The sequence below is a fragment of the Agelaius tricolor genome, unplaced genomic scaffold, assembly GCF_023055355.1.
Source record: "Agelaius tricolor isolate 1412-34295 unplaced genomic scaffold, bAgeTri1.0.p SCAF_22, whole genome shotgun sequence".
NCBI classification, from domain to species: domain Eukaryota; kingdom Metazoa; phylum Chordata; class Aves; order Passeriformes; family Icteridae; genus Agelaius; species Agelaius tricolor.
This window is the reverse complement of record NW_027269282.1, coordinates 619445-633549: the sequence shown is the minus strand read 5'-3', so window position 1 is coordinate 633549 and position 14105 is coordinate 619445. Positions and strand designations below refer to the sequence as shown.

At 57.0% G+C, this 14105-nt stretch overlaps 1 protein-coding gene across 1 annotated transcript; it reads right to left on the bottom strand.

The window, feature by feature from the left end:
- Positions 1 to 2149: 2149 nt before the first annotated feature.
- On the bottom strand, positions 2150 to 14049 carry RRP12 (ribosomal RNA processing 12 homolog). Its single transcript, XM_071446271.1, has 34 exons — positions 13601 to 14049; positions 12516 to 12748; positions 12334 to 12417; positions 12029 to 12105; positions 11738 to 11843; positions 11449 to 11565; positions 11197 to 11335; positions 10746 to 10873; positions 10361 to 10459; positions 10184 to 10275; positions 9996 to 10107; positions 9734 to 9831; positions 9477 to 9591; positions 9068 to 9210; positions 8760 to 8881; positions 8566 to 8630; positions 8294 to 8456; positions 8050 to 8204; positions 7603 to 7670; positions 7320 to 7413; positions 6958 to 7116; positions 6756 to 6836; positions 6571 to 6676; positions 6320 to 6427; positions 6067 to 6224; positions 5627 to 5718; positions 5376 to 5534; positions 5026 to 5198; positions 4773 to 4889; positions 4417 to 4466; positions 4057 to 4135; positions 3131 to 3198; positions 2675 to 2757; positions 2150 to 2482 (listed from the first exon to the last, which is right to left on the bottom strand). The coding sequence occupies exons 1-34, from the start codon at positions 13803 to 13805 to the stop codon at positions 2380 to 2382; spliced, it is 3951 nt and encodes a 1316-aa protein (XP_071302372.1). The 5' UTR covers positions 13806 to 14049; the 3' UTR covers positions 2150 to 2379.
- Positions 14050 to 14105: the final 56 nt, after the last annotated feature.

The window sequence follows — 14105 nt, the reverse complement described above, 5'->3', positions numbered from 1 at the left end:
CCCAACTCTGAACAGGGACCCCCAAAAGGCCCTGCAGTGTGCTTCGAGGATGGGGTGGTCCATCTGGATGGTGGGTGGGCACAGCCCATGGGGCACATCTGCCCCCAATTTTGAGCTTTAAGAATCACGGTGGGCATTTGCAACTGTCCCAGCCAGCACTGGGGGACACGTGTTAGTCCTGCCAACCTCTCCTCAAGCTGGGATCTGCAAGGGTTGGGAACCCTTTGTGACAATGTCATGTGCAAGTGTAGCTGATTTCTGGTACTTCATAGTTTAAGAGCCTGCTGGATGAAGAAACAGCCTTCAAGCCAGCTCCCAGCTTGAGCAGCAAAAGCCAAGCACGTCTCCAGGTCCCCAGCTTGTGCCTCTCCATGGGTAACTGCAAAGCAGTTGCAGCAGGCAGAGGCAGGAGGCACAACCCCCACCACCCTTCACATGCCCCGTGTCAGAGACGTGCTCAGGCTCCTGAGGGTCCCCAGGATGCAGCTCTGCTCCCTGCCAGGGGCAGCTGCTGGTGGGGAAGTGGCTTGACTCACAGCCAGCCTTCCCAGGCAGGATGACATCTCCTCACCCAGGGTTTCCATTGCATTACATGATTAATTAGCTGATTAACAAGATGTTGTTGCAGTAGAATCCGTTCTCTGGACTCCAGCTCAGGTGAACACCATCCTCTGTGCTAATAAAGCTCTTCTGTTCCATGCAGTCATGTACTAATCTACGCAACAACATGCAAATGAAGGACAATAGAGTGAGTAAGCTGGAGCTCCCAAATAAATTAGCTACAGCCTTCTCCAGGCCCTGTCTCCAAGGAGAGAGGGGAAAGCAGGAAGACAGATAGCTCTGCTGGGTCTAGAGCCTCAGGTTACAGGTGCTGGTGTCTCAGAAGGTTGCCTGTCCCCCCCTGTCCTGCTCTCTCAGGGGAGGGGAGGGCATCAGGCCCACGCTGCAGGCAGCAGAGGAAGATAGCATAGCTCCTGGTCACAAGGTGCTGCTTGTGAGAAGCCTGTCCTGTGGGCCAGGCTGTGAGATTCCTTCTGGCAGGACAAGCAGCAGCACTTCAACTTGGTCATGGGGCTCAAGGGTCCCACTGAGAGCCCTGGGTGGGAAAGCACAAAGGGAACAGCATTCCTGACAAGGCAGGACCAGTATCAGTACAAGAGCTCCTTCTCCATCCCAGGCTTTTAAAAGGATCTTGGGGGAAAAAAACCCAAACAAGCATAAGAAAGCCACAAAACTGGATTTGCAGCCTCCAGAAAGAAGCCTGCAGTAAGAGGCTGAACAAGCACAATCCCTTTAGCTTATTACAGAACTGAGAAGCGTTGCAATTCCAGCATGTAAGCTGTCACAAAAGGAAATTACAAAGGGCTGAAGGCTTTTTAATAGGAAAGAGGAAGGGAAAGCCAGCTACATTCACCAACGCTTGTTCTTAGCAGTGTGAGCAATGGGACCTGTACCCACTACCCTCAGCCCTGCTCCCTGCAGTACACTTTGGCCAGACACCATCTTTTGCACTCAGCATAGAAGTAGCTGGGCAAAAAACCCGATGCTCAGGCCAATGTGACAGGGCTGAGCAGCTAAAAAGGTTCAGGATTACTCATGCTGCTCAGGTCTGGCAGGAAGTGGCCAGAGCAAAGGGCTTCTCTCGGCTCTCAAAAGTAAGAGAAATGGCAAGGCACAGAGCTTTGCTGTAGCAGTTTTCCAGCCAGTTTGAAGAAATTTGCAGCAAACTGTTCCTCCCCCACTGTCAGGCATGGCTGATATGGGAAAAGTGTCCAGTGGTCAAATGGCAGTCACTTTCTACATGGCACAGATCCCCTGGCCACAGTTTTGGGCAGAAGAGCCTGCCAGGAGTTTGGTAAAGAAAGCTGATTGTAAGGACTTCAGCCTCTCTGGCTTTGTTCTATGGCCAGCTCCACATCTCAGCCCTATTGCACATGTGCCCCACTGCTCTGTGCCACAGTGCTGCTCCTGGCAGCCTCCAGGCAAGCCCAGTGTCGGAGAGAGAGCTCTGGCCCCGTGTCCAGGCTGATGCTGCTGTGAGCCCTGCAGGATGCAGCCCTGCAGCGGCAGCAGGGCCCTCTGCACATGGACAAAGGCACAGCACAGTTATGCAAGATCTGAAGGGAAGGAGAGAGAGGAGGAATCTGAGCCGGGTAAGAACAGAGGGTATTTATCTATCTAGAGGATTCTTTACATATTCCTTGCTCTCACACACACACACCCATGCCTGTACCAGGCACAGAAGGGCCATTAGTCCATAATACACCCAAGTGGCTTTCCAGGGAGTCTCAAACAAATGGAGGTCACCTTCAAGAGGACTCCCAGCTGTTCCACTAACAGGATGCTGTGTCCTTGGGCAGGGGCAGGTGGAACGTGTCCTCAGGAGCGCTGGGACTTCAGACGGTTCCTGCGGCCGGCCTTGGCCCCGCGCTGGGCTCCCTTCATCAGGCCCTTGAACTGGCCCTGCATTTTCGCCCGCTTCCTGCAGGGAGCAAGGAGCAGGAAGCTGGTTTGGAGCAGGCACTGGGCACACCTAACCCATGGGGATGCTGCTCCAGACTCCGCAAGGAGTGGCACAGCAGATGACAGGAGGCTCCCAAACCCACCAAAAACCCATAACAAAATGCAGGATCAAAACCGTTCCCACTCCTGTGCCCTTCCTGGTTAGCCTCACCTTCTGTTGAGTTTAGCTCTGTTCAGGGGGATGTAGGCATAGGGGTCGAGTTGGCCCTTCTTCTTCACGTCACCTTTACCTTTCTGTGGGAGACAGTGACATGAGAGAAGATGCAGCACCAGGGAAGATGCATGCATCCCATTCCAGTGCAACCCTGCCACCTGACTATCCCAAAGACTGTGTTGCAGTGGGGTGCCAGCTCAGCACACTGCCCTGGGAGCTGATTTCCCACCAACATGATGCTACAGACACCTGCTTTGAGCAAGGATAGGACAGGAACTTTGAAATGGGCTGGCAGTGTTCAGAGATACTGAGCATTTGGTAACTCCTCTTGGAGCAGAGATCCCGTCCAACCTTGGTGCTACAGGACCAGACTCCCAATAAAAATGGTGCTTCGTGCCCCAGCAAGTCCAAGCATCCCCACAGACAAACCCTGCGACCCCATGGCTCCCTCACCTTGGATCTATACTCTGCACCAAAGGCTGGCTTCTTGTTCAGTGGCCGATGGATCCCAGAGCCTCCAGCTGGAAAAGAGAATGTACGTTGGAAGGAGGTCTTGGGCCTCCCCCTGCCCAGTTCTAGCCTGTGGTAACTGTTCCTGCTTTTGTCTCCAGCTCTTGGTGTCAGGACAGCAGAGGGGTGGCCATTTCCCACAAGTAAAATCTCAGGAGAAACGTGTAGAGAACTGTCTGAAATTAATGAAGGCAAATGCACCTGGGGAGAAATAACCCCAAGCACCAGTTCAGACTGGGGGCCAACCTGCTGGAAATCAGCTCTGCAGAGAAGGACATGGGGATCCTTGGTAGAAAACAAGTTGTTCAAGAGCCAGCAGTGTCCTTGTGGCCAAGAAGGCCAAATGGTGTCCTGGGGTGCATTAGGAAGAGCTTTGCCAGCAAGTCCTGCCCCTCTAACTCAGCCCAAGTGAGGATGCACTTGGAATGCTGTGTCCAGTTCTGGGCTCATCAGTATAAGAGACACATGGAGCTCATGGTCCAGTGAAGCATTAAGGGACTGGAGCATCTCTCTTATGAGGAAAAGGCTGAGAGCTGGGCCTGTTCAGACCAGAAAAGAGGCACCTAAAAGGGCACCTCATCAATGTCTGTAAGTATCTGAATGGAGGTTGTCAAGAGGATAGCACCAGGCTCTGCTCACTGCTGTTGGGTAATAGGACAAGAGGCAATGGCAGAAACTGATGCACAGGAAGTTCTTTGCTATGTGGGTAACTGTGCATGGGAACAGACTGCCTAGAGAGGCATTCTGGAGTCTCCCACAATGGAGATATTCAGGAACCATCTGTATGCAATCATGTGCCATGTGCTCTGGGATGACACACGGTTCTGGCCCTCTGGGGATCCCAGACTGGGCAAAGGCAGAGGATTTACCTCTATACTGAGAAGAGGCTCCACCCTCAGCTTCCTCATCGTCTGGCTCCTCTCTGAACCGACGCTTCTGACTCTTCTTCTGCAGAAAAAGACAGCAGGAACCCTGCAGCTGGCTTGGCCTTACAGTTCTGCCCTCCCATCGACCCCCAACCTCCTGCTTCCTCACTATGAGCACCAAGAGACTTTCCAGACAGCACATCCCCATCCCAGACAACTTCTTGCACCCCTCCAAGCAGCTGGCAATTGCCTGGTGTCCCCACTGGCCTCTTGGGCAGAGCTGCAGCTGCCATGGCACAGGCAGTGGTTTGGCGAGGATGAGTTCCCCCAGCATCTCCTCAGGACCACGAGCCCCATACTCACACTGCGGAGCCCCACATCTTGCAGCACATCTGCCATCTCCTCATCTGCTCCTATGGTACAGGATAAGAAGGTCAGTGTGTGATGAGGGCATGGCAGAGCCCTGGTACTGTGCTAGCCCCTGGTGGGGGTGGCAGCACCAGGGTGCCTCTGCTGAACCAGCACCTTCCTGATGATGTAGGTGACTGCTTCCCCTGGGCAGTGGCCCAGAAGAGAGCCACTTGGTGTGACACAAAGCCATACCAACTCCTGCCACTTTCACCCACATCCCCCCAAGATCCCACGTGCAGGTGGCAGGATGAAAACCATTCAGAGACCCAGAGCAAGTCTAGAGTGGCCCCTGTCAGCCTGGGTAGTACCTTTGCCTTCATCATCATCCAGCTCCTCCTCCTCTTCATGGATGATCAGGCGTCCGTCCTCAGACATCTGGAAATCATGGCTCACTCCTCTGGACCGCTTGGAGCCTGGCTTGGTGGCTGCTCACAATGAAATGGGTCAGGGCCTAGAGAAGGATCCAATTCTGGGGGCAGCAACCCCCAGGGCCCCTGTGCATTGCAGCAGCCCCTGCCCCATCCATCCCTCCCTAGCCCCATCTGAAGCTCCACTCCTTACCCAGCACCCGCTGGGACACATTAGGGTCCAGGAAATTGAGGGGCTCATCATCTTCCCCTTCCTTGAGCCATGCCTGGCCCTTCTGCCGTGCTTGCTTCCTCCACTCCTTGCTCCGATGCCGTTCCTCCTCTTCTTCCTCCTCATCCTCTGAGTCAGCCAGGATCTCCTCCATACTGGTCAAAAGGTGGAAAGGATGATGGAAAATGGATTAAGCCCAGGGGTGCACCCTGCCCCACAATGAGGAACAGCCCTGGAGATGTCTCCAGCATCTCTAGGAGCACCAGCTGAGCAGCTGCAGTGCCAAATCCCCTGCGGGGGCTGCTCTTTCTTTACCCTGAGCCCATCTTCACCTGTCTCCTCTGGGCTGTGGTGCTGGTGCCTCCTCCTCATCCATATCTGCAGCTGCCTTCTTCAGGGCACGCTGCTTGCGGCTCCGAGACTCTGCTTTGCGGATGTTCACCAGCACTTTATGGTACTCAGCTGGCAGCAGCCCCTTCACCAGCTCAAAGCTGAGGAAACACACAGAGAGCAGTCAGCACCCACCTTCTCGTGCACTGCTTCCCAGACAGCTCCCTCACCACCCCAGGACACCCTGGCTTACCCGAACTTGCGGATGAACTTGATGAAGAGGTTTCGCAGCTTCATACGGAAGTGGCGCCTCATGTCATCTGAAAGGTTCCCCACAGCCTCCAGCTGTCAGGACAGAAACCCTCAAGACCAAAGCACACCTGCCTTGGGGACCCAGCCTCCCAATCTTTATCTGCGTGGCCACCTTGTCCACCCTGCTGCCATCTCTCCATGCCTGCCCCAGGTAAGGCCATGGGGAGGTGTCCATGCTTGGTGGTGCTAGTTCATGGGGCTTTTTTGGCACGTCTATGCCAGGATGCAGGAGAGAAGCCTCCTCACTGCCATCTCAGCCACTGAGATCAAGGTTGTTTCCTTGGCTCCCAGGCAGAGTGCAGCTGGAGATGCTCCTGTCTGCCCAAGGCAGACACAGCTTTGCCCACCACCCTCCTCGAGGCACCCTGTGCATGATCTCACCATTGTCTGGACATGCTTGGCCAGGAGCTTGGTGTCCACCAGGAGCAGTGTGACCTTCAGGAATCCCAGGGCTGCCTTGACCACATCCCGTGTGCGGGAGGCCAGCAACAGGCAGATGTTCTGCAGGAGCTGCTCCACCACACTGAACTCCAGGTGATCTGTAACCACGGTGGGACTCAGCCACAGATGGCTTCCTCCCAGTACCCACCTTCACCAAAGGGCTCTGCCTCGTCCCCCCAGCCCTCCTGCTCACCTTTGAACTCGAAGAACAGGCGGGTCAGTGCCAGCACGGTGCAGCTGATCATGGTGACCGAGCCAGTGAGCCCCACGTAGATGAGGAGCAGGAAGCGCTGCATAGCCTCTGCAAGAGGGGGATGACTCAGGGCCCGACTCGCTCTGCGTCCAGCAGCATCCCTGGACCATTGCAGCAGAATGCTTGGCCTGGGTCTGACCTCCCTGGGGCCAGAGTGGCCGTAGGGCTGAGCAAGTAGAACAGAAGCTCACCTTCAGGGGTGGGCCCAAAGCGGATGAAAGCATGGCCCATCTCCACGAGCAGCATGAAGGCGTTCTTGCGGGCCCCCACTGACACCTCCTTGGTGCACAGGATGACCTGGAGGAACACAGCATGTCACCACTGCTGCCACTACCACAGCCAGAACCAGCCAGCTCCTCACAGGAACCCTGCTCACCTCTGGGACCAGGGCAGTGACAAAAGGCTCGTGCTCTGCAGACAGCTGCTTCACAATGTGGAACAGGCATTTCAGCCGTGGCTGGGGAAAGAAACAGACCAGCACTGGTACACCAGCGACACACACCTGGTTACCCTGCCGCCCACCCTATCCCTTCCCTTCCAGCAGTGCTGATCACCACCAGCACAGCCCTTGCTCTCACCCTCTTGGCTGGGGATGCTGCGCTCTTGAGCGAGTCCAGCAGCGCTGCCTGCAGCTCCTGGAGGTGGGAGTGGACAAAGGCCTGGCAGGGAGCGTGGGGAGCAGCACACACCTCCTCCAGCACACGGTATGCCTTCTTCTGCATGCTGCGCTCTTTGCTCTGCAGGGACAGCCAGCATGCTCCCACTGTCAAGGCAGCCCCTCACCATGGTGTGTGAAGAGACACCAGGACCCCAGACCACCCAGCAGAGACCTATCCCCTAAGGCAGCTGCTCAGTCCCTAGAGTGTGGGTTCAAGCTGTCAGAAAGCAGAAGGTGCCCTACTGCAGCCCCAGCTCCTCTCAGGGCTGAGGATCAACTCACCTGGAGAGAAGGCTGGATGGTACGGTACAAGGAGTCCAGGGACTGCTCATCAGCATAGGGTGCCATTGCCACTACCAGGTCCAGGATGGAGAGTCTGCAGCAGAGAAGGACACACAGCTGCAGCTTTTATCTGTGGCATCACATCCCAACCGAGCTGGGACACCAGCTGCAGGTCACATCAAGTGCACAATGGTGGCAAAGCCCACACAGGACAATGCCCTAGTGCTGCTCACCAGGAGCATGCCACGAGTTTTACCCACTAGCATCAGCTCCCAGGTGTTACCTGGCAAACTCAGAGCTCTCAGGACTGGTCAGCTTTGCACTGGCTTTCTCCAGGAATCCACACACCATCTGCAGGGCAGGCACAGAGAGCAGGATCAAAACTGATTGAAGCGAGTGCTTTTACAAGAGTTTACAATCCACCTGGCAAACAACTTGCAAAAGGACTTTGTGAAGACCAGAAGCACCAGAGAGTCCAAAAAGACCTGGACAAATTCACAAAGAGCTTGTGCATGATGGGTGAGATGTGATTGCAAGACTGGGAAATCCCAGACTGTGGGTTGGAGAGGTCTCCCTGCCTATGAAGGCAGGAAGGACTGCTCTCTGGTCAAAGCCTTTCTACCTGTCCTCATCAATTAGGCCTGCACCAAAGCCCCATCAGACTGAGTCCAGCTGGGAGATTCTGGCCCGAGCCAGGACAGCTTGCCCCAGTGCCCCAGAGGCCCCTCACCTGAGGATCTGTGATGGTCAGGTAAGCACGGACAGTGTCCAGCACAGAGCGGCGCTGAGCAGTTGTGCCCCCATCCTCCTCGGGTTGGCTGTACACGTTGAACAGGATGGGCAGGAAATTTTTGGCAAAGCGACCCACTTCTGCCCGCTCAGCATCTAGGGAAAGGATGACAGGGGGCTACAGATCAGCATTTCCCCTCCCACAGGTGGCAGGAACCCCCCACAAGGATCTGTTTCCCCCCAACCTGTCTCGCAGCCTTTGTGGATGAGGGTGCGCAAGGCCTGGCACACCGTGGGGCGGAGATCGGGGCGCTCACTGATGGCCATGCCCAGGGTGCGGGCCAGCCCCTTGAAGGCCCCCAGCACATCTGTGGGATGCGTGCAGAAGCCAGGAAGCAGAGTCCAGACCTGGAAGGCAAAGGAAAAGGTGGGAGGCCACAGTCTTTGCCCCAGCCACTGCTCCCCAGCCTGGTACCAGGGGTACACTACGGCAAGGCTCCCAGGCACTGGTTGTCACCTGCCACTGCAGCGTGTCATAGATCTTGGCCTCCACACTCTTCCCAGCCTGGGTAAACTCTAGGGCTGCAGAAGAAAAAGAGATGAGTGGAGCAGAAGACGTTGTAAAGCCTTGTTCCACCCCAGGGCAGAGAAGGGAGGTCCCACAGAACACCCTGGACTGCTGAGACCCCTAATATATGCTGCTTTCCTCACCTCTGCTTTTCAGGGCAGCCGCCAAAGGCAAGAAGTAGCTGTTGAAGAAGCCAAGGCGTGCACCCTGCACGTTGTCCCGCAGCACTGGCAGGAGCCAGCTGCGGGGGAAATCCAGCGTCTCCCTGGAGAGGAAAGGCATGGTTTAGGAGGGTGTGGGGCACTGCCAGCATCAGCTCCTGGGCACAAGGCACCTTCACCCAGCCCCAAAGCTGGGCACAGGTAGGACTAGCAGCCATACCTGCAGCACTGCATGGGGAATGAACGGGAACATAACAGCTGCAAAGCTGCTATCCCGTGACTGTACTCACTCCTTGCCATTGATCTCCAGGGGCACAGCTTCCAGGAGCACCTCGGGACCCATGGTGCTCACAGCAGCCCCCACTGCCTGGTCCACTTCAGCAGTGTAGGGAAAGTGTGGGGAGAGACGCAGGTCACACAGGGACTGGAGACACTGTGGGGACGTGGCAGGACAGTCACAGAACAGCCATGTGCACAGGGCTGGCACATATCACTCTTCCTGCCCAGGGATGCTAGCTGCCCTGCATGTCCCTGTGCCGAGCATCCCAGAGCTGTGCATGCTCTGGCCACACGTGGACAACAGAGCAGGGCAAACAGCATGGCCCTGCTCCAGCTGGAGGGGGCAATGCAGCCCAGACAGCAGTGCAGTCACCCCACCAGCCTCTATGGATGAATCTGTGCCCTTTTAGTCTGGCTCACCTTCCTCATGATGGGATGGCACTGTTTCCCACATGTCTCAAAGAAGACCTCCAACACTCGCAGAACTTCATCCCATGCTGCATGGAAACGGTATGTCAGCCCTTCCTCCACTGATCTGGGGAGAAGAAGGAAGATGGTCACACTGGCAGTATTCAGGGTGCCCACCAGGCCTCCTAGACCCCATTGAGGACTGGCCAGAGGCTGGCCAGAGCTCAGCCAGACCCATGGGCAGCCCCTCCCAAATCACTGCACCTCACCTGAACATCTTGCACAGATAGGCAGCAGGGGCTGGGGCAGATGCAGACACAGTGCCCACATCCTCCATGTGGGGAGAAATACACTCACTCAGGATGGTCTGCAAGGGCAAACAGGAAAAATGGGACAGGTGTTGGACCACAGAACCCCCAGCCTCACAGGCACAGAGGGGCACGCCACTCGCTGGCAAGCCCCAAGCCCCATAGCTGAGCCCCCCACAAGGCCCAGGGTATCCAAGCAGGGAGAGGTGTCTGAGTGTGGTACCTCCAGGGTCTGTGCTGCTGCTGACACCACCTGGGAGTGTGGGGAGAGGAAGCAGTTCATGGCAGCAGTGAAGAGCCGGGGCAGGTGAGCCCAGCACAGGTCCTTCTGCAGCCTGGAGAGGAAAGAAAGGCAGATTAGAGACCAAGCAGGCACCTCTCCCCTCGCCCAGCCATGGCCCCCATCTGCACCTGCCCAGGTTGATGTGAGCCCTCTCCATGGTGGACAGCCAGGTCAGCAGAGGCTGCAGGTCACTTGTGCTGGGCACATAGTCATAGAGAGCCTGCAGAAGCAGAAGGTTGGGTGGGTGGGTGGGTGCTGTGCAACTGCCAGCTCTGTCCCTCCCCACACTGGTAGCCCACACTCACAGTGATGATCTGGGCATTGAGCTCAGCTGGCAGGCAGGCCACACTGGCCTGGGCACTGAAGAGGCTGTGGAAAGCTTGCATGGCACACGCTGTCACCAGCTGCAAAGGACATGGTGTCAGGAGAGGGGGCTCTGCTTTGAACCCAGTCCCCCCTATCCCTAAGCAGGCTCTGCCCTGGAAAACTCAGCACTACTGCAACTATGCTGGGTCTGCATAGCCTCCCTCTTCCACAGCAGTCAGGACAGCAAGCTGTCCTGGGCTCTTTTCCATTTGCATCCTGCATTTCCAGGCTCCCAGTTGACAGCTGAGAGAATCTGATCCCTTTCAGAGTGTAGCCCATGGGGAAAGGGTCTGGCCTTGTCATCCCTGGAGTGGGAACACTCACCACATGGCTGAGGGTCATGACTCGGAGCAAGGTCTCACAGCAGGTCTTCACCACAGCTGCAGGGAAGCAGGGCAGCACGTCCCGCAGCAGGGCAAGGACATGCAGGGTGGTGGTGGCCTCCTTGGCACCTACAGGAGCAGAGCAACCTCTGAGCCTGTGGGACACCACAGCAAAGCCCTGCCCAAGGCAAAGCCCCCATGATAGCAGTGGGGCTGACCCACAGAACACTCCAGAACACACAGGGTGAACACTCCCCTAACTTTTGGGAACAGGAAAGCACCGGAATGGCTGAGGAGGCTTCAAAAAACCAAAGGTGCCCCAAAGATATCTCATACCCTCCCCAGCAATCCAGCATGCTGCAATCTCTCCTGTTCCCTCCAAGTCCTTATTCTCCCACAGTGGCAGAGTCCCCCACATGCAGCTACAGACTCCATAATCCAGTGCCCCACACCTCCAGCTTTTTCAATCTCCTGCACACAGAACTTGGCAGTGGAGGGTGCTGCAGGGTGATGCTCAGGGGCTGCATCACCAAACATGAACTCGCTGCCCCTCAGGACAGAGCACACGCCATGCTGCGCTGCTTTCCGCACCTGCAGGAAGAAGAGCCCAGGTGAGCAGAAACTACAGACCCAGGGGTACAGCCATCCCCAGAAACAACCCCCCAGAGCAGCATCATCTTCTGCCAGAAGCACTGGGCTCTCACCTTGGGCTTGGTATGAACACAAAAGCTCAACAAGCCGTGATAGACCTGCAGGGTGACAGGGTAGCTCCAGGCTGCCAAGTCTTGCTTGCGTAGCAGTGTGGCCAGGCAAGAGAGGACCTGTGGCAAGGGAGCAGCAGGGACATTAGCATCACCCCACAGAGACATCTTCCTTTCACTGCAAGGGCCTCAGGCCGAGCACCCAGCACCACCCTACAGCAGCAGCCTTGACCCCAGCACTCAGCAGACCCCGGGGAGAGCTGACATAGCTGGCTGCCTCTTGGCTACTCACCCATCTCAGGGCAGAGGTGGAACTGCTGCAGGCCTGTGAGGACACGATACTCATGAAGGCTTTTGAGGCATCTGAGAACTTTTTAATAAGAACAGGGCTCGGGACCCTGCCAGGAGAAAGGGACATATCAGTAGGGTGAGGAGCAGACAGCTGGTAGTAGTCACAAAGGGGACTGCATCGCCAGCTCATCCCAGCTGGATTCCTTCCCCAGCCTGGGGAGGGAGGACAGCACCAATCCCTTTTCCATGCTGGGGCCTGGTAGCTGTCTCTGCTTCTCTGCCAGCCACTCACCGCTTTAGGACAATGTTAAGCAGGTAGGCGACAGCAGACAGTGACTCGGGGGACTCCACTGCCTCCAGCGTGGTCATCTGGGAACAGAAGGGATGACTAAGGGATGGGGTGCAGGGGGTCACACCAGGCCAGCCCTTCCCCACCCCCTGGGGAGGGGGAAAAGAAACCAGGAGCAGCCCAACAGCATCTCTGCTGAACAAAGCCACTCAGGCTACAAGCACAGACCTTTCTCTATCCCTTCTCAGAGCCCACCCACGCTGCCAGTAGCAGCTCCCCTCACACCCTTCCACACAACCAACACTCACCAGTGCAGCAAAGTATTCTGTCTCACTCTCCTTGCCACCTCGGGAGCGGATCACCTCTGTCACAGCTGCCAGCACGGCACAGATCTGAGAGCAGCCAGCACAGCTGGTCAGCACCTCTCAGCCTCACAGCCAGGGGCCATCCCCCCAGACACCCCCCTTCCCCAGCCCTGCTCTGCCCGTACCTCTTTGTGAGCAGCAGAGTTGGATTCCCAGAAGCGCTGCACCTTGCTGAAGGTGACGTTGGTGCAGTCGCTCAGCCCGCTCAGAAAGGTGCCAGAGGATTTCTCTGTGGCAGCCTCCTCAGCACTGCCCTCCTCCATACGCTGGGCGCTGTCACCCGCCCGCTCCAGACGCAGGGACCCCGACTGCAGCTCATTGTGCAGCTTCACTGCGTCCACCGTCAGGTTACTTTTCTCTGCAGGGTGAGAGACGTGTCAGAACTGAGGAGTCACACTGCTCCACCATTCACCCCGAAATCCCCCATGCTCCCCTCCCCTCCCAGCCAGACTGGCTTGGCTGGAGCTCATATCCAGCACGTGGAATACAGGTGCTGCTTTGCCCCAGTGGGCAAAACCACAAGAATAACTGTAAAGAGCTCCTTGTTCCTGTGCAAAGAAACCAGAGCACAGTCCAGTCATCTCTGATGACAGAGAGCATCATGTCCACTCAAATATATGCCGGTGTGCCAAGGCTTTAATAACACTGAGATGCTTCTTGTACTCTGCCCTACTTATCTTCCACCTGAAGCCCTAGCAACCAGACAGCCAGGACAGATGCTGCATGTTCCTGTGAGTCCCAGCCATCAGCCTGTATCTGCATGAGATGTTGAGATGAGATTTTCTTGGCCAGGCATCTGCATAGGATGCACGAAAAATATTTCCTTGGCCAGGAGCAGCCAGTGCTCTCAGAGTCCTCTGGCACACTTTTGGTTTACTTTCCCCATCATATGGCCAGCTGAATGTTAGTTTGTCACGTTCCTCATCACACCAGACACCACAGCAACACTTAAAGATATGATGCACCATGCGATGCCCCATTCCGCTTCTGAGGCCTGCTGTCACTACAAGGTTAACTCCTTGCGCCTTGGTCTCAGTTTCCTCCCCGGTTTGCTGCCTCCGCCTACCTTGGAACTGTCAGCGGCTCCGCTCTCACTCCTGCCCCAGCCCCAGCTCTCGGAGGACCCCAGGGTTCGCCCCGCAGCCCTCCGCGGCCCTACACCCCTCCTGGAAGAGCCGGGCACAGGAGGAGCCGCCTGCCCCTGCCTTACCTGCCGGCCGGCTGCAGAAGCGGCTGCGGGCAGCCAAACGATGCTGGCGAGTCTCGGGGTTGGAGTCGCTGCTGTGGCCTTTCCGCCAGCGCTTCAGCTTGGCCGCGGCTCCCGAGCGGAGCCTCCCACTCCGCGCCATGCTGGACCCGGCGCCACGTGCGGCCGCGCCCACAACCCTGTTTCCGCTTCCGGCGCCAGCCGCCATCTTGAGTCAGGGCGGCCCTCAGGGAAGACCGCGTGCCGGCCAAGCGGGTGACAAGCGGTGTCGGGGGAGCTCAGCAGGGTCGTGCCCAGTCGGGGCAGAGTTGGGAGACCCGACGGGCCCAGGGCCAGCCACCGGCAAGAGCCCACCAAACATCCCCGTGCCCGAGCCGCGGCCGTGTGAAACCGCTTAGACCTAGCCCGTAGCCCCGGCCGAGGAGTCACGTGTTACGTATTACTGTGTGTCGTGACGTCACGGTGACGCCACGCCCTGAAGGTCGCACCGCCCTTCGCGGCCGCGCCA

Excerpts from the sequence above, each read along its gene's own strand:
- RRP12 (XM_071446271.1), bottom strand. The coding sequence starts at position 13,805 with ATGGCGGCTGGCGCCGGAAGCGGAAACAGGGTTGTGGGCGCGGCCGCA. Across the intron at positions 11,566-11,737 it reads CCACCTCTGCCCTGAGATGG|GTCCTCTCTTGCCTGGCCAC; the intron begins GTGAGTAGCCAA and ends CCCTTGCCACAG. Across the intron at positions 2,483-2,674 it reads AGAGCTAAACTCAACAGAAG|GAAGCGGGCGAAAATGCAGG; the intron begins GTGAGGCTAACC and ends TGCTCCCTGCAG.